Raw genomic sequence first — 20,776 nt, forward strand, 5'->3', positions numbered from 1 at the left:
ATGGGAAAATCTTTTGTTTGAAATCACGAACTTTGTTACCGAAATCAACCTATTCGATTTTCCCAACAGCCGAATCTGGAAATAAAATATCCCAGCCCTAATATCAATGGAAGAAGAAGAAGGTGAATTAAATGTTGCCAACATTGCGTTATTTGAAACCTGAAAACCAAAAAATTGATTTCTCCACCTTGTGGGTAGAGAAAATAAACAACACAATTCGAAGGTTTTTTTGAAACCACTTTGAATTGGAACAATGACCTCAGTACAAGCGACTGACGAAAGGGCAGTCTATGCGAAATTAGAAGCCTTGAAAGATATACGGTAATAAACATTTTCGATTGATGAGAAGAATCAAAATCGATACGTTCATTGTTCCAGAGCTAAAACCATCCAATTGGAAAAGATCAAATCTCGTATTGTGTTAGAGATAGAGGCTCAGGATCAGGAAGAAAAATGTATTGCAGAATACAAACAGGAGATGGATATGCTTTTACAAGAGAAGATGTCGCATGTGGAAGAATTGAGACAGATACATGCAGATATGAATGCTGTAAGTTGGTGAATAGATCATATTTTGACTTGCATGTTGGAACTATTTTTTTTAGATGGAGGGAGTCTTGAAGCAGGCTGAAGAAAGTAGAACTCGATCAATGAGTTCAGCCATGAGGTTGCATGAAGAGTATGCACCGTTAAAAGCAGAAATAGATCGACTGAGGAGGGAATGTTTAGGCTTGGACCGTCTTCCTGATTTACACGAGGAAGACGGCTCCCCAATTTCAGCAGAGTATGAAAAGAACGATTTGAAAGCAATTGAAGTTTAGCTAAGAAATTTTTTCTTTTAGAAAGTTCATTCAGTTATACAACACGACCAGTAAATCTCAGAGTCAATCTTTCAGTAAAAATACTGATTGGAATAGACCCTTGGCTCCAACAGAGCACAATATAAATCCACTAGGACCTCCTCTACCGCCAACATTCTTACCTCCACCAAATCCATTGCGCCTAGTTTCAACAAAATCTGATCAAGGAAGATCGGCCACGATGACACAATCGCAGCATCCAGGGCCGCCACCACCCACATTCAGGTCCGATCTTGGTTTGAGGTGCTTAGCATATTTTTTTTATTTTTTTTTCCTCAATTCTTTCGTTTATCTTAACGTTCTAAAAACTAATGATTTTTTTTTCAGGCAACAACCACCACCAATGAAATCATGCCTAAGCTGCCATCAGCAAATTCATAGAAACGCTCCGATATGCCCCTTGTGCAAGGCTAAATCAAGATCGAGGAATCCGAAAAAACCGAAAAAGAAATAAGGCTTCGGTCTCGACAAGCCTCAAATTGCGCTATATTTTATATGTCCATTGTGTGGTACAAATTTTGAACTGTAAAAATGTGTGGGTAATCAAATTTTTTTGGGTCCTGCATATAGTCCGTCTGTTCCGATATTATTGAACAGTACTGTCAGTATTTCAGAGACGATGTTTATTGGCCCAGTCGTTCGAGTTCTATTGTTATTCGATTGCTGGCCAGTAAAACCAGCAATATCGGAACAGGCCCAGTATTTTTTAACGTCAGGACTTTTATGTTGATTTTTTAGAAAATAAAGTGTAATCCCAAAAAGAGTTTGATTCAAAACAAAATTAATATTTCTGTCAATTTGACAAAAGTGAGGTTAGAACCGATCATGGCCAGGGGTGGGTAGTTGCGATTCGATTTATAGAGCAGAGTAGTGTTTTTGGCCTCAGTAAAAAGTGGATCTCTGACCTACTGCTTTTAGCTATGATCATAGAATATTATATGGAGGGATGGACATAGATAAAAATGCAACCATGAAACGTTTATTTCAGAACCTTCCTTCTACTTTTCTACTGGATTAGGACATTCTAAAAACAAATCTCAACGAAAATCAATTTATTCATTAGGCAGGAAGATATAAAATAAATGTTCGAAGCTGGTCGTCCGTAATATTCATAAATAAATTACCTAAAACACGACTCGATCAGGAGCAGCACGATGTGTACAAAACAGATTTCACTGAATTAAAAAAAAAATCGTCTCCATCTAAACTATACGTTCGCTCATTGAATGAAAGACCCGAAACCAAACGTTTTCTTCATGGAATCCCAATAATACCTTTGCCAGTTACCTCTAGTTATATCAGCTTCCGCAGATGGAACTCCCGTCTGTACCAACGATACCTCAGTATGGTCACTCTGTAAAAAAATAGATCAAAAGAAAATCCACAACCTAACTCAACCTAACCAACCTTTTCGTCTATATCGAGGGTGACCGTCGAGTAATGTCCCGAAGGCCACTGCTTGTATCTCCACTTTTGAACAATCTTCCTAGCCGGCTCGAGTTCGATGAATTCCCCCGATATATTCCCTCCAAACAGTTCGAATTTGCCGTTTTTGAATAATTCCAATTTGACTGGCCCATGGGTGAACGCAGTCACCATTTCTATACGAGTCATGGCATCGTAAAATTCCGAAGCCTTGCATTGGAATTTCTGGGTGTCCTTGATGGTTTTGACTTCAATTTTCACACCCAGCTAAAAAGTTGTGAAGTCGAAAATATAATTCCAACTCGAATCAATTGATTTGAAAGACCTAATCAAGAATGCTTGCTCATTTTTACCTCTTTCTTTTCTGATGTTACAGGCTGCATATTCACTTTTGTTTTATTAAAACCACTCTTGTGATTGACTACATTATCCGGCTTGACTTCTCCCTTTTTGGGAAGAATCATTCCTTTGGTGAATTCCTCTTTTAATTCTGTAATGTATTTACCCAACTGTGATCTAACTGCAGCCACTCCGTCTTTCTGAAGGACTTTCTTGATTTCAGAAGCCTCTTCACCATCCTCATCTTTCATGGAAACAGTTATCTACAACAAAAAGTCCACAACTTCAATTTTAGTTCTCCATTTTGAAAAAAGTGAAACTATCAATATCTTCTATGTACTCATCACAGTCTATGGTTTTCATTGAGTTACATAGAATCTTCAAGTGTATTATTTTATGTTCTATGCATATAATTAATTATTTCTATGCACTCTGATCTGAACTATAGAATACAGAGAAATCATAAAAAAATATTGACATGGGAAAAATAAATTGTTACATCCATCAAATATTCCCCACTTCAATCCATGTCGAATTCAAATGAAAGTTCTTCCCTCGATCAGGATGAAAACCCTCTCATCAACGAGGACGACATGGAGGAATTCTACGAGGCCTTCAGCAACTTCAGTACAAGAGAAGGAGTCGAAGCTATGGACGTTAATGACTTCTCGTCGTTTTTACGAGCCCTGGGCCAGTGCCCTACGGAGGCCGAGATAATACAGATGTTGAGGGACATCGACGCCTTGGAAGCGGATACGTTGACCTTCGATCAGGTGGTGCGGATCATGAAGATACATTTCCAGACCCCCCATACAGAGGAAGATTTGACGAAAGCTTTCCAGGTGTTCGACAGGACTGGTGACGGCACCCTAGGTACCCAGGAAATCATGTTCGTCATCAATAACCTAGGGGAAGTCTATCAGGAAGATGAAATTAGGGAGATGTTTTTGGAAATCGACAAAGACAGAGATGGAAGGATTAAAGTTGACGATTTTATTGCCCTTATGGGGGATCCAAATGTGAGATCCAGGCGAAAAACCAAATGCAAAAAATGACGGAATTCATAACAATAGATATATAATACATTATATTTTGTAATTTATGAATGAAATTTCCCATTGAAATAAACAATATGACAGCAAATGGTAACCATGGTTTTTTAAGAAGAACTGTCCAATTTTTTACCAATTTTGGCGAAACGTTTTTTGTTGACCTTTTTTTGTAATTTTGTACCATTTTTTGTTTTATTCTTCATGGCCGATGATGACAGTGAGGAAGAAAAGGAGAGAGACTTTGGAGATGATGAACTACAAGAGATCCAAGAAGCTTACGGTATGTACTCTGTCCAACAGGAAGACGAGGTGGAGGAGGAAGAAGCTACAGGTCCTAAAGGCCTACTCCCGACGGCAAGTCTACCTTATGCCATGAAAGAAATCGGTTTCGATCCAACTGAGGCCGAGGTGAGATTACATATAGATGTGTTCGACTGCAATATATCCTTCCCATTCTATCCAGGTGTTTGTCATGCTCGATGAAGTGGACCCCCATAAAACGGGGTTTTTAGACTTCAAAACGTTCTTGTACCTCTTGAAGAAGCATATAAAGCCCCTGAACGAAGAGCAACTCAGGATTGCTTTCTCGGTTTTCGACAGAGACGGTATCGGTTTTATAGGCACGGCGGAAATAAAATATGTAACAAGAAACTTGGGAGAACGATACACCGATGAAGAGATTGAAGATATGCTGAAGGAGGTTGATGCTGACGGCGACGGAAAAATCAACTTTGAGGACTTCTGTTATTTCATGACAAAACATTAGTTACGTGGAAAATTCTAGACATACATTATTTTTTAGTATCTTTGATTCATTTCAATTCTGATCACAGAATATTGAAATCCTATTTCGAACCATTGAGATTTATGGAAATGACAAAGTTTGACAAGTTGTTTACTTTACATATTTTGAAAAATATTTTATTGAATTTTTTGGTATTTTTGTACCACTCATGGATTACAGCAGTGAGGAGGAAGATGCAGTTGACTTTGGTCAGGATGAATTGCAAGAAATAGAATATGCATTCAGTAAATTTGCTACGGTTTTGGATGAACAGCAACCTCAAGGTGTCATATCAGTGCATGATATAGAATACCTTTTACGAGACTTGGGAGCATCACTAACAGAAGCAGAGGTAGTAACTTCTACACAACCCAAGCATAATTAAAGCATTCTTTCACAGATTTTCGTGGAATTAGATGAATTCGATCCAGAAAACACTGGAGTAATCGACTTCAAGACATTTCTGCTGATACTGAAGAAAAACCTACAACCCATGAATGAAGATGATCTCAAATTATGTTTCGTCATATTCGATAAAGATGGTAATGGTCACATAGGAACTCGAGAGATAAAATATGTAACTTCGCATTTGGGCAAAAAATATACAGAAGAGGAGATTGACGATATGTTAAAAGAAGTGGATGCAGATGGTGACGGAAGAATCAATTTTGAGGATTTTGTGTATTTTATGACTAGAAAATAATTTTTGATGCGTTATTATGCTAAGTAATAAATTATGAGATTCTCCTGATGCAGTACTTACATCAAATTCCTTCACGTCATTCTCTTCAGATACATTAGGTACTTTGAACGTTCCAGAATATTTATTTCCGCTTTTAGAAGATCCCTTCCATTTGAGTACTATGTCCCATTCGTAAAAGAAGATTAACCTTCCTTTCCTGTTGTTGGCAGAAGCCTCTCCTTCACATTTTTCTACTTCCACTTTAAAATCAGCAATTTCACTTTTTATTTCTAGGTTAGTGAAGAGTTCCTTGAATTTGTCTTGAGACCATGGTCCTGCGTTCTTTTCCGTCCAGTGCCAGTTGTTTACGTTTGTCGCATCGGGCCTCTCCTCTACAATCCACCTTGGATCACCTTCGCCCCATTTTGCCATTTCAAAGTTGAATTATGTTAACGGGTGCGTGGAAAATCTATAAAATTAGCTACTTAATTTGATTTAAGTATATACTATAATGCGAGGTTCTTATTGTTGATTCGATTCGATAGGCTTCACTCAGAATTCTCTGGAATCGAGGACTGAATTCCTTCTTATAGAATTTATCAAATTCTAGAACTTTCTAGGTTCCGGTCGATTTCCATGTACCAAATTTGACGTTTAGGGTTGGAAACAGGAAACGTACTTGTCGACATAAGTTTTTGACATTCAGGGATGCGAACTCGCGGAAAACTCTCCAGAAATTCATAAAACAACAAAAATAAATTGTGACACTAACGTCTGATGGATTTTCACAAAGGAAAAATTACAATTATTCAATGTAAATGCGAAATTTCCTGTCAGATCTACAGTTTGTTTTTATGGTCCAAAACTCTCTGAAATCGACGCAATTCTGTGGAAACTACTGTTTTCCAGCTGTTTCCGTAGAATCGTCAAAATACTCATTGTTGATGTTATATTTTTATATTCTCTAGCATTATTAAAGTGTTATCAGAGAAATAAAACTACTTCAAAGATTATGAATCATAAATACTGAACTATTAGAACTTAATCTTTCAATAAAATAATGGTACCTCCACCCATAGTGACAGGAATATCTCCTAACGAAGGACCCCCTGGAACTAGGATTAAGATTAGAGGAGAAAATTTTGGCAATAAACCCAATGATTTGATAGGTAGCATGGCTGTACTGAAGTACCAAATAGCTGAAGTAAAATTTTACAGGTTTGAATATTTGCGGATTTGATTGTCTCTTATCTGCCGAATGGAAAAGTCCAAATAAAATAATAGCTATATCAGGTCCAATCAAAGGTAAGGGAGAGGTGATTGTTACAACCAGAGCTGGTGGAGTTGGGACATGTAATGTAACATTTAAAGGTAACCATTTGTCTACCTGTCTATGCCCCTCTTATTACAAATTAATTTCAAGGATATCATGAGACTATTGGGCCTATGAAAGAGAGTGCAGTCTGGGTTGAAGAAGCTCCACTATTTTCTTGGGGTAGACACTCTCTTTCTCCTAGTAGTTATCAACAAGAGGACCCCTTGGGACTTTCTGTTGAAGGTAATGAGAAAAAATTTCCAGAGGATGATCTTATGAATTACTTTCCCGGTAAATGTGGGGATATAGCATCTGAGAATTTCTCACCTGGTTGGTTCCTCTTGGAAAACCATCAAGCTACTTCATTCAACGATTTACAGGCAGGGTAAGGATTTTCTTGAGGTCTGCATTTTTTCCCTAATAAATCTGCTTGATTTTCAGTCTTCTTCATTTACGTCGAAAAGTAGAGGCTCAAAAAGAAGGCCAACTCTCTTTTCTAAAGGCAAATATTGGTTCAGTTATGGATCAGATCGATACTCTCGTAATTTTAGAGGAGAAATTTAAAAAAGACTTCTTGTTGGAAAACCAAAAAGAATGATTTATTAAGTCTTTTCACCGTGTACTTATGTATGTATGTGTATCCCCATTATATTGTAAATATATTCAATCAAAACTTTTTAGTTTAATTTTTTACAGTTGGAGGCAACCTCATCTCAATCCACTTGAGTAACCTCTCAATTTCCTTAGATTTAAGTTCGTGGAAAGTATTCGGCAATTTCATGAATTCTCCCTTCACACCAAGTTGAGTCAGTTGATCAAATGTATCTTTTCCCCATTGTAGTGGAACCATTTCATCTTTGTCACCATGACACATGAAAAGTGGTGTGTCTATAGATTTGATATTGTTATATACTGCAGATCCGTTATTCAAAAAAGATGACAACGCAAACACTCCGGCTAGTCCTGGAATGAATCTATAAGCCAAATGTAAGGAAAGAGCTCCTCCCATCGAGAAACCTCCTACAAAAACAAACTGAGCGAATGGAATACCAGTTAATTTGTGTTCTCACCGATCACTATCCTACTCAGTGGAACTCCCGACTTAATTTCCTCATCAATGATCTTTTTTATTTCCGTCTGAATCATACTTATACTTTCCTCATGTTCCGGGACTTCTGGAGTCAGCTTATATCTATCAAACCAAACTGTGCTTGGCTGAACATTAAATCATTTAAATTTTTCCCTTCAAAACTAACAAAACTTACCTCACCTCCTATAAAAGTGTACGGTCTTGTTGGGGCAGTGGGAAATAAAAATTTGATATGAGGCGAAGAGAAGTTTTTATGTAGGAACTTCACCCAGTCCAAAACGCCTTTGCCAGTATCACCTAATGCGAAACAATTTTCAAGTGAAGAATATGGAACAGTTGATTGTCTTACCAGAACCATGTAAGAATATAACAGATGCATTGTGTACAGCTCCCGTAGGTTTGATAGTGTGTAATGCGCCTAATTTGTACATCTTCAATATAAATCTTGTACAAATACAAAACTAAAAAGTGAAATTCAAAATATTGACGATTGAAAGTGGGGTTAATGCGCATAGAGTAGGAATAATCGGAGATCATAGATTTCCCTCTGAGTATGTTCACAGAACATAGATCAACATGTAGGAGCAAAAAAACTTCGAATCAAACATTTATTTATAAAACGAATATATTAAGTCAATAATTTAAGGCATCAAAATCATTTATAAATAATCTTACATAAGTCAAAGGATCCAAAGACTTTCTTCCGCACTATATATGTACATTAAAAATGTTATAAAACATTACAAAACTTATCTCCTATAGACTCAAGACTAGATAAAGGAAAAATAATTGGAAATGGAGAAATGCGCTCTTGAGAGAGCCCCTTAAACCCAATCAAAAGGAAGTTTCTAAGGCCGGAACCGACGATGGGGATTTATCGTTTTGTCCTTGCTTGTTTTCGTCCTTATTACTGGACAACCCTGATCTGTAAAATTCCGCCCTTCGGGCCTGAAACCTCTGAGCGATAGGCACGTACCTTTGGCGTTGCTCCGTTTTAGAATTTGTACTCTGCGTTTTTTCTTCGAATTTCGCTTCCAGTCGAACTGGCGAAGGCCTCTTCTCTCCGGAACTGTTCATCTCGTCTTCTCTACAATCTTCTAGTATTGTGGAAGAGAGAACGTCCGATCTGGGACTAGCAAACCTCCACTGAGACCTCGGGGACATCAGTTTTGGAGGCTTCAGTTTATCGGCCGCGTTCTTTGGGGAACCGGGGGGATTCTGGAACCTCCTGTTCACCAGACTCCTGGGGGAACCGCTCAGTTCCAATATGTTCATTTCCGGGGTTGGAACGATGGGTTTCTGCTGGATCTGCTGCTTGGACAACTTGAGCTGTTCGACGGCCGAGGGTTTCTTGGTGGTCGACAGGATGTTGCTGCTCTTCTGGAGCAGCAGTTTCTTGAAGTCCAAACGTGATGTTTGCGGGGTTTTCTTACGATCGTTACAAGCCCAACTCAGTCTGCTTCTAGAGTCGTTGGAGCGTCTTGGATCCATCGGAGAATCTTCTTCGTTTTGGGAGTTTGGAGACCAGCTCAGTCTGGTCCTGATCTTATCCCCTAGATATCCGCTCTCAGGAGTTTTAACCTTTTCGATGTGGGCTGTGTTTTCGGTCTTTAAAACCGGCGTGGAATGATTTTCTTCGTCTGTTTTTATGTTCATCTTCTTCTTGCTCTTATGGATGACTGCGTAGAGTTCTTCGTTGCTCATGGTCGATTTCTTAGGAGACATTAACTTGGTGTCTAAGTTAACGACAGCTTTGGAAGGCTGTATTTGGGACGGAGTTGACGACTGAAAACCTGCGGCGTTCCTAGGATCAATGGGTGAAATTTTGAAGGAATACTCAACCTCCTCCTTCCCTTGGCCTTCATCCACGTAAGTTCGATGGTTGGGCGTACCATGACCACTAGGATAGATCGGGTTGTGAGAAGCTTTCACGTAGGAAAGATTATGCAAATGAGGCATAGCTACAGGTATACCCAGCTGTTGATCCAGTAGAGAATCATCGCTAGAAGATTTCCCCATGTACTTGTTATCACTGTGGAAACTCCTCAACCTGGGATTTTCAGCCACAGGGTTCCTATTCAACCCCCTGGTGATGTCGGGCGTTACCGATCTTTCAGGTAGGACGTCGTGGAGGAAAAGTTGCGTCTTTTTGGCTGGTAGTGTTTGGTACTGAGTACCCCTTCCAAGGTAATACTGATCTTGGTAAAACTGAGTGGGGCTCCTGTCGTATATGACCCCTGGGTACCCGGACATGTCTACGGAGTGTCCAAATTCAGGGACGCTCTGATACGTGAGTCTTTCAGGAGAGGGTGGAACTCGTTCTGGAAAAAAAATTGATGTGAGGAATGAGTGTTTTGTTTGGTCGAATAGAGGGATTTTACTACATGGGAAAAGGATTTGGGATCGCTGAGGTAGAAGTGGAAGGCGAAATTTTGAAGGAGTATAATGTTCTGGGATTGTTTGTACATGGGAATGGACTAAAACTCGAATTTCCGAAAAATTCTCTTGGTGCATTTCCACCAACACATTTTTCTGGTGTCTTCATAATGATATGGGAATACTATAGTAAAGCAGCCCAAATATATACATAAATAAACATAAACAACATAAAACATCAGCTGAATGAATTCTTATACAGGGAGTTTTCAAAGGTAAGGCATTTTTACAGAAGGTAGGAGTCATCAAAATAAGTCATTCTACCAAAAATTGTCTATATTCAAGATGGCTGAGCTACAACCCCCAAAATTTCATTATGACTCTGTGGAAGATGACTCCTGCATCGTGAAAACGAAACACAACATAAACATATGATTAGTCGCACAAGACCACTCGAAAAAAATTATTGTATCGTGCGATTTGGGTTGAAAACAATGTAGAACATTGAGACAGTTTATTAAAGTGCTCATGTTGACAAAGTGCTATTATTGTGTGACCATTATCAAAACATTTGTGAATGATCCAGACTAATTTAATTAGTGAGATTTTGAACTAATACTCTATTTTTGTACAGCAATTTTCTGTCTTTCACCTTTGAATACACCCTGTATATTATTCACGAAATCTAAGTTCAAATTCGTTTGAAAGAATATATTTGAATTGAATTGTTATCGATCTACAGAATCGAATATCAGGAATTCATAAGCATGAAACACAGACTACCCTGAAAATGTCGTAAAAAAAAATGGTAATTAAAAAAAGCTCACCTTTCAAAACCATGCCTCTGATTTGTGCGGGGTGAAATTGTCAAGACCAAAGCAAAAAACACCACACCATGCTTCACTGTAACATGCTAAAAACGTGCAGGTGAAGTGGAAAAAATGTACAAACCAACCGAGAGTACCAGCATGAATGGATGATCTGTTTATTGATGGTGCAATTCAATCTAACCAGTGCAGTAGCGTTGGAGAGAAATACAATAATAAACACCCGTGTGCCCGAAGTAAGCTGTTTGTTTTCAATGGCTTTGTCGTGGTTTAAGCTGCCCAACAAATGAAATGAACACTCACATAGTCGATTTATATTGAGTTTTCTATGCTTTTGGACTTTGGAATGGTGTCAAAAACTATTTTTTCAGAATTGCTGACACTATACATAAGATTTATCGATGTTGTGTGGAATGATGATTCAAATTAATCTTTTTTCATAGATTGCAACGATGTCTCTTCCTCTGTAAACCGATAAGTTAAGTATCCAAAAACTCCAACGCTTTGTTTTGATCATACCCAACTCGTTGACCCAGTTGAACAATCTGAAATATGCACCCTTGAAATTTAGAGAAAATATACTACCTATTCAAGAGGACACGAACAAACACTGCAACTCAACACACTGAAAACTGTTTCAACCTCGTAAGAATGATAAAATCAACATGACCCTGATCTCACCAAAATCTAGACGATTCGTATTTGATATTATTTGGAAAGTAACTCTGATAAAAAGGTCATTTAACACAAATTGAATTTTATCTGGTTGAATTATTCAATTGGAAACCTGTTCGTCCGATCAGATATCTTCGAAGAATCTGGTTTCGATACAGAGTGCGCCAAGAAACTCCGGTTGCATCGAACCCCAATTTTTTTCAAGAAAACGTTTGCGTTTCGGACGTTCGATTTAGTTTTCTGTGCATTTCATGAGTTGGGCAGCGTATCACGACCAAGATTTCGTGATGTATATTTTTATTGTGGACGGAAGACAATACATCATCGGAATTGCTGAATGGGCGACCAGCAAAATTTCTTAATGAGTATTCCTGGAATGACTCATGCTCTTAATCATGGTCGACTCGTATTGAATTTCGCCTCCTATAACTTTTAATTGGATCTATTTTGTTATTGTGGTCACAAACACGAACTTTGTATCTACGTCGAAGGTGTTCGTTTCGCTATTCAAATCAAAGTTCACGTAAATAAAGAGAAGTTTTGCGTAGATGATTATAACCTGGTAAAATCAATAGAAAGAACATTGAACTTGAAAACTTCAAGCAAGAAATTTTCGTTCATGTAAAATCCTGTTTGATCAACTAAAAAAAACACAGAAAGTTATATCAGGGTTACTCATCGAATTAGTAAAATGTTAAATGATTAATAGAATTAGCACAAAAGGAACGAATATTCATAAAGATTTTATTCAAGGCTCAAATCGATATTCACATACATTTGTACAATCTTGTATCTGCATGCACATAAAGTATATACAAGAAACACAGCAAACAAGATGCTTTAACACAGGGAATGACAAATATTGTACAAGACTATACATAAAAGAGAACATGCTGTGTGTGCAGTTTGACGTGTGCAATAGATTTCTAACTAAATTTCAATCGAAAATTGCACTGTGCTTTTCTATTCGTCGAGCCAGAGAACCAACCGTCATAAAATGAATATAAAAATTGATTTTCGAGATAAACTTTGATACAAAGGATGTGGGAATTGTTCTCTGGTCGAATAGAAGAAAAAAAGAATTTAATTCACTAAAAAAACTATCGAAAATACTTCTATCAGTCTTTTTACAACAATCAACTATCACATATAAAAAGGAACATTAACGAAACAAATAAATTAAACTACAAAACAGTTAAAATGATACACAAGAGACAGGGATTTAGATTACAAGGGATGTTTTTGGGAGTAGTGAATTTTCATGAACATAAAACTATATCTCAATCGTAAAAATTCACTATTGGTGTCCGCGTATGTGTAATATTGTGTGTTTGTGTGAAAACAAGCCATATTCACCGTTAATTGGCGCCACCACCAAACAGGGGTTGATTGTTATCCAGGAATATGACTTTCAACCACCAAAGCCCGATGAAAAAACGTGGGACGAAGGGACAAACAGGAAAAACGAAAAAAAAGCGTGACACTTGGACCGAGAACCATTCTGCAGTCACTACGGTCGATGTTGAAATGCGGATATAAGATGCTCTAGGAGAGAGGCAGTCTCACTGATCTCACGAATTTGGGGGTGAACGTTTCATCGATCGTTAAGGCCTCTCTGTGACTATTGGGGTGCGCAAACTACGTTCAGTAGGTTTTTTTTCATACCGATCTTTAAGTGACCCTCCTTACGAAGCTCGCCGTCACTTAATCTTCCATCGACTTATCGAATATTACGCGAGGAACCCTATACAGGGTGCGCGATGAAAGAGATGGAAAATTTCATTAAAAAAATGCGGTAATTTGTAGTGATTTTTTGGGTGGAATGGGTCTTTGAAAATACACTCAAACTTTCAGATTTTCTAGTTCTGTGGATGTTATACAGGGTGTCCAACTGAAACCCTAATGACATTTTAAGATTATATAGTGTTCATTTGATTTCAATCGAATTTTCCAATGAATCATTCGTAATATATTCACGAATATACCGAGGATCGAATGGAAAATCAGCAAAAACATTGCGTAAGGATAATATATACCGTTCTGGAAAATAATATTGGAAACATAGCATGAATGCTTATACAGGGTGTATCTGAATAACACCGAAAAAAGCAAGGGGTGATTCTGTGTCTGTGGCGAAAATTAACGTGGGTATTCAGTATAGATTTTTTTGAAAAACCTCCAAACCTTCCGAATGTTTACAATAAATATTGTTTTTCTTTTTTATTTTCCCTGTATATTGATCCACAGACACGAAACTAAGTGAATTTTTCAATGAAATATCACATGTTGGAATTTTTTCAACCCTGAAGGATTCTCAGAAAGGGTTGAACTAGTAGAGCTCTAAGATATTTTTCCTCACAACTTTTTTTTGGATGAAAATTTTCCTTCTGAAAAAACATGGCTGAAAAGCCCAATTCATAAACTAACTTTTTTATTTCTACAAGTTTTTTCGACAATTTGAGCATTTACGAGAAAAAATGCAATGCATCGAGACTTTCCAAATATGAATCAATTCCCTATGGACAATTTTTTATGTAAAACACTAACAACTGTAAGAAAATATAATTTCCTGACAGTGAGGAAATGAATTTTTCCTAATAGTTGGGAAATCTCGACTTTTTCTTTGAGAAATTGTCTGGAATGTGAAAATTTTCTGGCGATTTGAGGAAAAGACAATTTTTTTTGTTAAACTTCGGGGGGCTGTAACTTTTCTAGGGCAAGGTTTTTCAAAGAATCATCCCTTTCATTTTTCGTCGTCATTAAGATACGCTCTGTATAAAGCTGGCTATAGATATGTAACAGAAAAACGTAAGGCCTTTGCGAAAAAACCCCATACTTGAAAAAATTTCTAGAAATGCACCCGAGATTTCGGTAAATTTCGAAAAACCCGAAAACGGCTGGATCGATTCAGACCAAAAATAGACCTGGACTAGTCACGATTCAAATGAGCACCAACTTCACTCCGATAGATTCGAAATTGTCAAGTGTAGAATGACAAAAATCGTTTTTTTTTTAATTTTTTTTAACTGAAAAACCGTTTTCCCAATTCAAGCCAGAATCAATAGGATTCTTGACAGCTTTGATACAAATAATCCCGCCAAAATTCAGCTCGATATCTTCAAAATTACGACTTCCAGCGTGTCTGAAATAAAGCGTTACACACACGCCCACACATTTCATGCATATTTTCCAGATCGGTATAAAATGGCAAAAACGTTGCTCTCGCAGAGTTGACTCGACAACGGCGCAAGACTCTAACCTATTCTGACCCATCCCTCACCAAATTTCGGTGTCAGGGATGCTGACGTTCAAAATCTTAACCCTATTCTCCTCGCTGTCGGGCGGTAGGACGACTTTTTTCGGCGAGCTCAAAACGATCTCCTGCGCGTGCGTCCTACTGTAAATATGGCACTGTTTGGCGCACAACTTCGGCGAGACGGTGGAGGGATAGTTGATCCTCTCCTTGAAAATCTCGTCTAACAACTCCTTCTCGAAATTTTTCTCTACCGGCGAATTTTCCATCTCCACGTTGAGATTCCTGACGGGGGGCATTCTGCCCATCTCGAAATCGATATTCACGGTTTTCAGGTTGGGTACCGCGTAGTTCGCCAGGCGATAACTGTCCGCCCTTCTTATACTCCTTCTGGTTTGGACGGGGAAGGCTTTGGTCGTTGAGGGAGGGGGTTTGGTGACGTTTAAAGGAACTATTTTGACCTTACCTTTGTCGTGAGGCTTCCCTGCGTCTTGCACGTGGACGTAGGCACCTCTACCCGTCGGTTTGGGAGACCTGGTCCTGTTCGGTCCCACAATGGTCGTGGGTGGCATCCTGACGACCTCCGGAGCGCTGTCAGAAGATGCTTTTATGATCACTTTCCCTGACTGGACGGAACCGTCTGGTACTCCTCGTTCCGACTGATTCACCGATCTGACAGCCTTCAGAATCCTATGAGCCGGTAGAGGGCTGGGTTTGGGACTCGTATTCTTCACGCAAGGACCTGGTTCGAAGGTTGATTGAGAGCCTTTCTTCCTCTTCAAACTATCCGAGCTGTATACGACTTTACCCTCGGCGTCCAACTTGACCCTGGCACCTTGTCGTTTTTTCCTTTCCAAAGAATCGTTGGTAGGTACCAGTAGAGGATTGTTGATGCTCGTCTCGTTACATGGAAGCTCATTCAGCGAGATGTACTCCGTTTCTCTTATCTTACCGGATAAGACAGTCTTTAAATTTTTATTGACCATGTCGTTCACTTGCTCCACGTCCTTACATCCCACCTTGTTGTTATTCCTCACGTCCGCTATGGTCACATATTCACCAAGATCATCTAAACCATCCGCGCAGTTTCTATTGGGCGATTTATCTTCTTTCCTATTCTTCAAGTTGGTCAAGTTGGTCTTTATCTTGTCCAACATCGAGTTGAAGGGTAAGAGGGAGGTTTTGAAAATGGGCTGGTTATTTTTGGGGTTAGGAACTTCTTCTCTTATTATCACAGTACCACCGCTTGGTGAGGGGGCTCTTACGCTATTCGACTTAATACTGGCAGTGTTTTGATTGATGTCGGTGCACGCCTTCTGGATGGACTCCAGCGTCGCGTATCCAGTCTTCTGGTCCACGTTTATGTACTTATCGGTACCTCGGATCTTGTTCTTGTAAACGTTCTTATTGGAGGAGCTGGAGGATTGGCTGCTCTCGTCGTCGCTTGGCGAAGGGGTTATCACGCACATCGACGGGATCCTACTGGAGTTGATGGTGGTCTTCACCCTTATCCTCTCTATCCTCTCCGGACCTTCCATATCGGACGATTCCGAGAATTCAAACTCCGAACCGCTTCTGACGCCGTTCGGACTGCTGGTGGATTCGATGGGCGAGCTGGACGTGTTGTGGCCGCTATCTGGGGACACCCCACCGTCCGATCTCTTGTCTTCGGAGGCCTTCATCGTCGCCGGGCTTCTCTTAACAGTCCCGGTCTTCTCGCTGCTCTCATCTCGCTCCAACGAACCTCCTGGTGATCTGTTGGAAAGGGAGCTTTTACGTTCGGGTACTGCAGGACCAAGCGCCAGGGACCTACTGCTTTCCGAAGCCTTCAGGGTGGTGCATACGGTTCCTGCAGAGCTCGTGGTGGTGGAAGTTGAACCCTTGCCGAACAATTCGTATTCGTTTTCAGCTGAGGTGGACGGAGTATCCAGAGTATTGGACGAATGTAGTGGAGTAGCCGGTAAGTCCTCCTCTTTTAAAGTCTTCAAACCGCTATCCATGTGGAAAGACGTGTAATATCCTTCGGTATCACAAGAGTACACAGAACTGGTCTCCCCGTCTTCGTGGAGATCTTGGATGATGTCGGGAGTCAGAGTACCTTCGCTGGTTACACTGCTGGAAGCTGAAGCATTCACGAATCTTCTCCTGCTGCATATGGAGCTTGGTACTGGGACGTTCAAGGAGTTGTTGGAGGTGGCTTCCGAAGTGCTCGATTTTGGTTGGGCTGTTGAAGTCGTGATCTCAGATCCAGCTGAGTTTCTTCCGCTTTCAGAGCTTGCGCTCCAGTTACCACTGGATGAGTGAGGTTCGTCTTTGTTTCTTCCTTTCCTCCTCTCTCGTCTTTGGAGAGAACTCTCTCTCAGTCTAACCGCTATATTCATGACGCTAGAGATACCAGAGTTGATCGGTAGGTTCACACTGGACTTCTCCGATGAAGACGCTGAAGCGCTACGTTGATGCGAAGTCTTCTTGTCGATATTCCTCCTCCTTTTCATAGTCACCGTTTCGTAGAGGTTAAACTCATCGATGTCCTTATCTTTGTTCTTATCCTCGTTGCTCCTGTTCATTATTTTATCGTATCTGTTCTTGCTCCATTGCTTGAGGGTGTTGAAGTGGGATTTCTTGGTTTCCGGGGATTCTTTCTTGCTTCCGCTCCTCAAGATGTCGCTACTCTTGCTCCTTCCGCTGGATTTGATCGGTGGAATCGTGGTTTCTTGAGCTGACGTTGACGCTTTGGTCTCCCTGTTGATCAATTAGTATTATTCATATTTGTGTTGTAAAACTTTGTGTTTTACGAAATGATTGAATGGTGTTTTTTTTCTCTTTTAATGTTATTAGTTTAGTTTTAGTAAAATTGGGTTAGTGGCCCTTTTGTGAGACATACGAAGCTGGTGTTGTATGCTTGCATCGACTGTTTTTTAGTGTGAATCTCGATTAGTGAATGCATTTACAATCTTCATACGAAAAATCGTCAAAACCATTCGATTGTTAATTCTTATTTGGTAAATAAAGAAGAAATCAACTGAGTGATGCAGAGTTTTGATCTGATGTATACGAAAGCGCTGAAGTGCCACACAAAAAAGAACTTCCAAATGTACAATTTCGACTTGCAAGTCGGAATTCTGAGATACATGTCAGAATTCCGACATGCAAGTTGGGAATTCTGAGATACAAGTCGGAATTCTGAGATACAAGTCGGAATTCTGAGATACAAGTCGGAATTCTGAGATACAAGTCGGAATTCTGAGATACAAGTCGGAATTCCTACTAGTAAGTCGGAATTTTGAGATACAAGGCAGGAGGAGCGCTAAAATAGGTCTAATTACTTTTGTTTTTTTGCATTTGATCCGTGAATGTGTTTTTAGCTTCTTGGAGGAATTTTGGATGAATGAAATGATATTCTATTTTTCTCTTCGGTTGCACCATAGCTGAGCTGTCCCAAAGCTTCGTGCTCAGAGCTTGTGAAAGCACTTGGAGTATTTTTGTACTCCCGAGAATTATGCTCCTGGGAACTTTTCAAAACCTTTGAAAGTTTTGAAAGAAAAGAGATAGGGTAGGCGTAGGTTAAGGGTCCAAATGTGCCTATATATGCCTTAAATGAGACAAATCTGCTCTACAGAGGGCATTTTGCTCACATGATTCGGCAACAATCGAATGAAACAAGGCATTCGACCAATTCTAGCCCCACTACTGTCTTGCATCTCAGAATTCTGACTTGTAACTCAGAATTTCGACTTGTAACTTAGAATTCCGACTTGCAAGTCGTAATTCCGACTTGTATCTCAGAATTCCGACTTGTATCTCAGAATTCCGACTTGTACCTCAGAATTTCGACTTGTAACTCAGAATTCCGACTTGTAACTCAGAATTCCGACTTGCAAGTCGGAATTCCGACTTGTATCTCAGAATTCCGACTTGCAAGTCGGAATTCCGACTTGTATCTCAGAATTCCGACTTGTATCTCAGAATTCCGACTTGTATCTCAGAATTCCGACTTGTATCTCAGAATTGCGACTTGCGCAAGTCGGAATTCCGACTTGTATCTCAGAATTCCGACTTGCAACTCAGAATTCCGACTTGTATCTCAGAATTCCGACTTGTAATTCACAATTCCGACTTGCAAGTCGGAATTCCGACTTGTATCTCAGAATTGCGACTTGTAACTCAGAATTCCGACTTGGTATCTCAGAATTTCGACTTGTAACTCATAATTGCGACTTGCAAGTCGGAATTCCGACTTGTATCTCAGAATTCCGACTTGTATCTCAGAATTGCGACTTGTAACTCAGAATTCCGACTTGCGCAAGTCGGAATTCCGAATTGTATCTCAGAATTCCGACTTGCAACTCAGAATTCCGACTTGTATCTCAGAATTCCGACTTGCAACTCAGAATTCCGACTTGTATCTCAGAATTCCGACTTGTAACTCACAATTCCGACTTGCAACTCAGAATTCCGACTTGTATCTCAGAATTCCGACTTGCAACTCAGAATTCCGACTTGTATCTCAGAATTCCGACTTGTAACTCACAATTCCGACTTGCAAGTCGGAATTCCGACTTGTATCTCAGAATTCCGACTTGTAAATCAGAATTCCGACTTGTAACTCAGAATTCTGACTTTAAATTCGGAATTCCGACTTGTAACTCAGAATTCTGACTTAGCAAGTCGGAATTATACATTTGGATTATTTTTTGTGTGTGTCCCTTCAGCGCTTTCGTAGATGTAAGTATACAAGGTGGTTTAGATTGTGTGTTGCGACATCATTGTTGAAAATCGACAGAATTAAATATGTCGATAGCTGTTTTATGGTATTTTTCGATAAACTCGTTTAATTCGTCGGGTTTTCTGGTTTAATTCTGTCGGGGACACCTTGTATACTCATCAATCGGTATAAAGCATGAACTTACCCCGCACATACGGCATTCTCTATCTCCTTCTGATCCGTACCGGCCAGGGTGTTCCTTCTCTTGCTCCGCGGCCTCCTCGATTTGGTCCTTTTCCTATCGCCGTCTCCCTCTCTCATCGCCACCTCGCCATTCATAAGGGAACGGCGCTGTACGGACATCCGGTCGAAGGCTTTACCGGAAACGTCAACCGGAACGATTTCCGACGGGAATCTGGATAAAAGCCCGGATTATTAGTCGTGGTGTTCGCCGATAGATGGCGAAATGGGTATGGTTAGAGTTTTAGTCGTTGGAAAATACGAAAGAAGGTCAAGATCGTCGTTTTGCTTGGTTTGATTATGTTCGAGGCGATTCAGATATTGCGTTTCGCTATCCGATGGATTTTCCAAGGCTTCATAAACGGTTTCATACGAGGGAGGTTGAAAAATACTAAGATCGAGGAGATTCTCATGTGAAATATATTTTTTCAATTCCAAAATGATCTCCATGACAGATGTGGCAGAACCGACAACAAAATCTTCATCTGCGACCTTCAAATGATCCAAAACGACGATCTGGTGACTTCAATTCGTATTTGGAACAGTGGAAGTTCATATTTGTTGAAATACTTACTTTAGGGCGACCACCTGGACCTGTTCCTCTGGAGATGGCAGCTTGTGGTCGATGGCTTCGTCATCAGACACTACAGTACCATCGGTGAGATCTTCTCCACATTGGGTCACGTTTGCAGGTATCCTATTGGGGCAATCTGGAGTCACTGTGATATCACCCAAGGCCTCTGTCGAGGTCCATCGTCTCAGCTCTTCAACGGCAGCAGGCTGGAATGACAAACGAAGTTGCTAAGTTGTGACCGAGGAGATGAAGAGTCTTTTGTTTGGGCAGTGCACCACAACGCCCAAGTTTTGAACATAAGACTCTTGGTGCTTGCAGCGTTTCAGTACAGCGAGGCAGTTATCATTTGCCCATACAAGGTGGTCCAGAAATGAGATGCAAAAGCTTGGAGATGGAAAAACCATTGTCTTTGTAGCGTGACGAACGTGGACATTGACATTGTACGCATCAGGTACAACAGTTACGATCTAATAATAGACCACTTGGATGGTAATTTATCTTCGATGTATATTAGAGGAAGAGTGGGCTGGATGCTAGACGTGTGTGGCATCGTTTGCCACCTGGAACTTCGACATCAAA

General features: G+C 39.9%; 8 protein-coding genes across 9 annotated transcripts in view; 5 read left to right on the forward strand and 3 right to left on the reverse strand.

Moving 5' to 3' along the window:
* Positions 1-93: 93 nt before the first annotated feature.
* Positions 94-2,106, forward strand: LOC123315238 (zinc finger C4H2 domain-containing protein). 2 transcript variants are annotated; one of them, XM_044900855.1, is made up of 6 exons: positions 94-321; positions 379-550; positions 606-784; positions 843-1,103; positions 1,188-1,431; positions 1,562-2,106. In XM_044900855.1, exons 1-5 carry the CDS (start codon positions 254-256, stop codon positions 1,312-1,314), a joined length of 807 nt encoding a protein of 268 aa, XP_044756790.1. In that variant the 5' UTR covers positions 94-253; the 3' UTR covers positions 1,315-1,431; positions 1,562-2,106. The 2 variants fall into 2 exon arrangements, with proteins under 2 accessions (XP_044756790.1, XP_044756791.1); XM_044900856.1 differs by having other exon boundaries at positions 1,188-1,428; positions 1,559-2,106.
* LOC123315237 (activator of 90 kDa heat shock protein ATPase homolog 1) lies at positions 1,898-5,826 on the reverse strand. Its single transcript, XM_044900854.1, has 4 exons — positions 5,224-5,826; positions 2,639-2,887; positions 2,268-2,552; positions 1,898-2,214 (listed from the first exon to the last, which is right to left on the reverse strand). Exons 1-4 carry the CDS (start codon positions 5,572-5,574, stop codon positions 2,080-2,082), a joined length of 1,020 nt encoding a protein of 339 aa, XP_044756789.1. The 5' UTR covers positions 5,575-5,826; the 3' UTR covers positions 1,898-2,079.
* On the forward strand, positions 3,060-3,784 carry LOC123315242 (calmodulin-like). The gene has a single exon (XM_044900860.1). It carries the CDS (start codon positions 3,152-3,154, stop codon positions 3,677-3,679), a length of 528 nt encoding a protein of 175 aa, XP_044756795.1. The 5' UTR covers positions 3,060-3,151; the 3' UTR covers positions 3,680-3,784.
* LOC123315243 (calmodulin-2/4-like) lies at positions 3,816-4,480 on the forward strand. The gene is made up of 2 exons (XM_044900862.1): positions 3,816-4,084; positions 4,140-4,480. Exons 1-2 carry the CDS (start codon positions 3,878-3,880, stop codon positions 4,440-4,442), a joined length of 510 nt encoding a protein of 169 aa, XP_044756797.1. The 5' UTR covers positions 3,816-3,877; the 3' UTR covers positions 4,443-4,480.
* Positions 4,492-5,210, forward strand: LOC123315245 (calmodulin-A-like). Its single transcript, XM_044900863.1, has 2 exons — positions 4,492-4,812; positions 4,861-5,210. The coding sequence occupies exons 1-2, from the start codon at positions 4,630-4,632 to the stop codon at positions 5,161-5,163; spliced, it is 486 nt and encodes a 161-aa protein (XP_044756798.1). The 5' UTR covers positions 4,492-4,629; the 3' UTR covers positions 5,164-5,210.
* A 215-nt stretch (positions 5,827-6,041) lies between the features above and the next one.
* Positions 6,042-7,132, forward strand: LOC123315239 (exocyst complex component 2-like). Its single transcript, XM_044900857.1, has 4 exons — positions 6,042-6,311; positions 6,361-6,513; positions 6,566-6,842; positions 6,899-7,132. The coding sequence occupies exons 1-4, from the start codon at positions 6,203-6,205 to the stop codon at positions 7,053-7,055; spliced, it is 696 nt and encodes a 231-aa protein (XP_044756792.1). The 5' UTR covers positions 6,042-6,202; the 3' UTR covers positions 7,056-7,132.
* LOC123315240 (lysophospholipase-like protein 1) lies at positions 7,029-8,068 on the reverse strand. The gene is made up of 4 exons (XM_044900858.1): positions 7,897-8,068; positions 7,723-7,844; positions 7,528-7,672; positions 7,029-7,477 (listed from the first exon to the last, which is right to left on the reverse strand). The coding sequence occupies exons 1-4, from the start codon at positions 7,976-7,978 to the stop codon at positions 7,140-7,142; spliced, it is 687 nt and encodes a 228-aa protein (XP_044756793.1). The 5' UTR covers positions 7,979-8,068; the 3' UTR covers positions 7,029-7,139.
* A 73-nt stretch (positions 8,069-8,141) lies between these two features.
* Positions 8,142-20,776, reverse strand: part of LOC123315236 — a 55,309-nt gene continuing 42,674 nt past the window's right edge. The window contains exons 3-6 of the mRNA XM_044900852.1: positions 20,198-20,403; positions 19,589-19,798; positions 15,145-17,420; positions 8,142-9,868 (exon numbers count right to left, since the gene is read on the reverse strand). Coding sequence (XP_044756787.1) covers positions 8,382-9,868; positions 15,145-17,420; positions 19,589-19,798; positions 20,198-20,403 — 4,179 coding nt within the window. The 3' untranslated portion in view covers positions 8,142-8,381. The remainder of the gene's footprint in view (positions 9,869-15,144; positions 17,421-19,588; positions 19,799-20,197; positions 20,404-20,776) is intronic.

The sequence above is a fragment of the Coccinella septempunctata genome, chromosome 6 (genome assembly GCF_907165205.1).
Source record: "Coccinella septempunctata chromosome 6, icCocSept1.1, whole genome shotgun sequence".
Classification (NCBI taxonomy): domain Eukaryota; kingdom Metazoa; phylum Arthropoda; class Insecta; order Coleoptera; family Coccinellidae; genus Coccinella; species Coccinella septempunctata.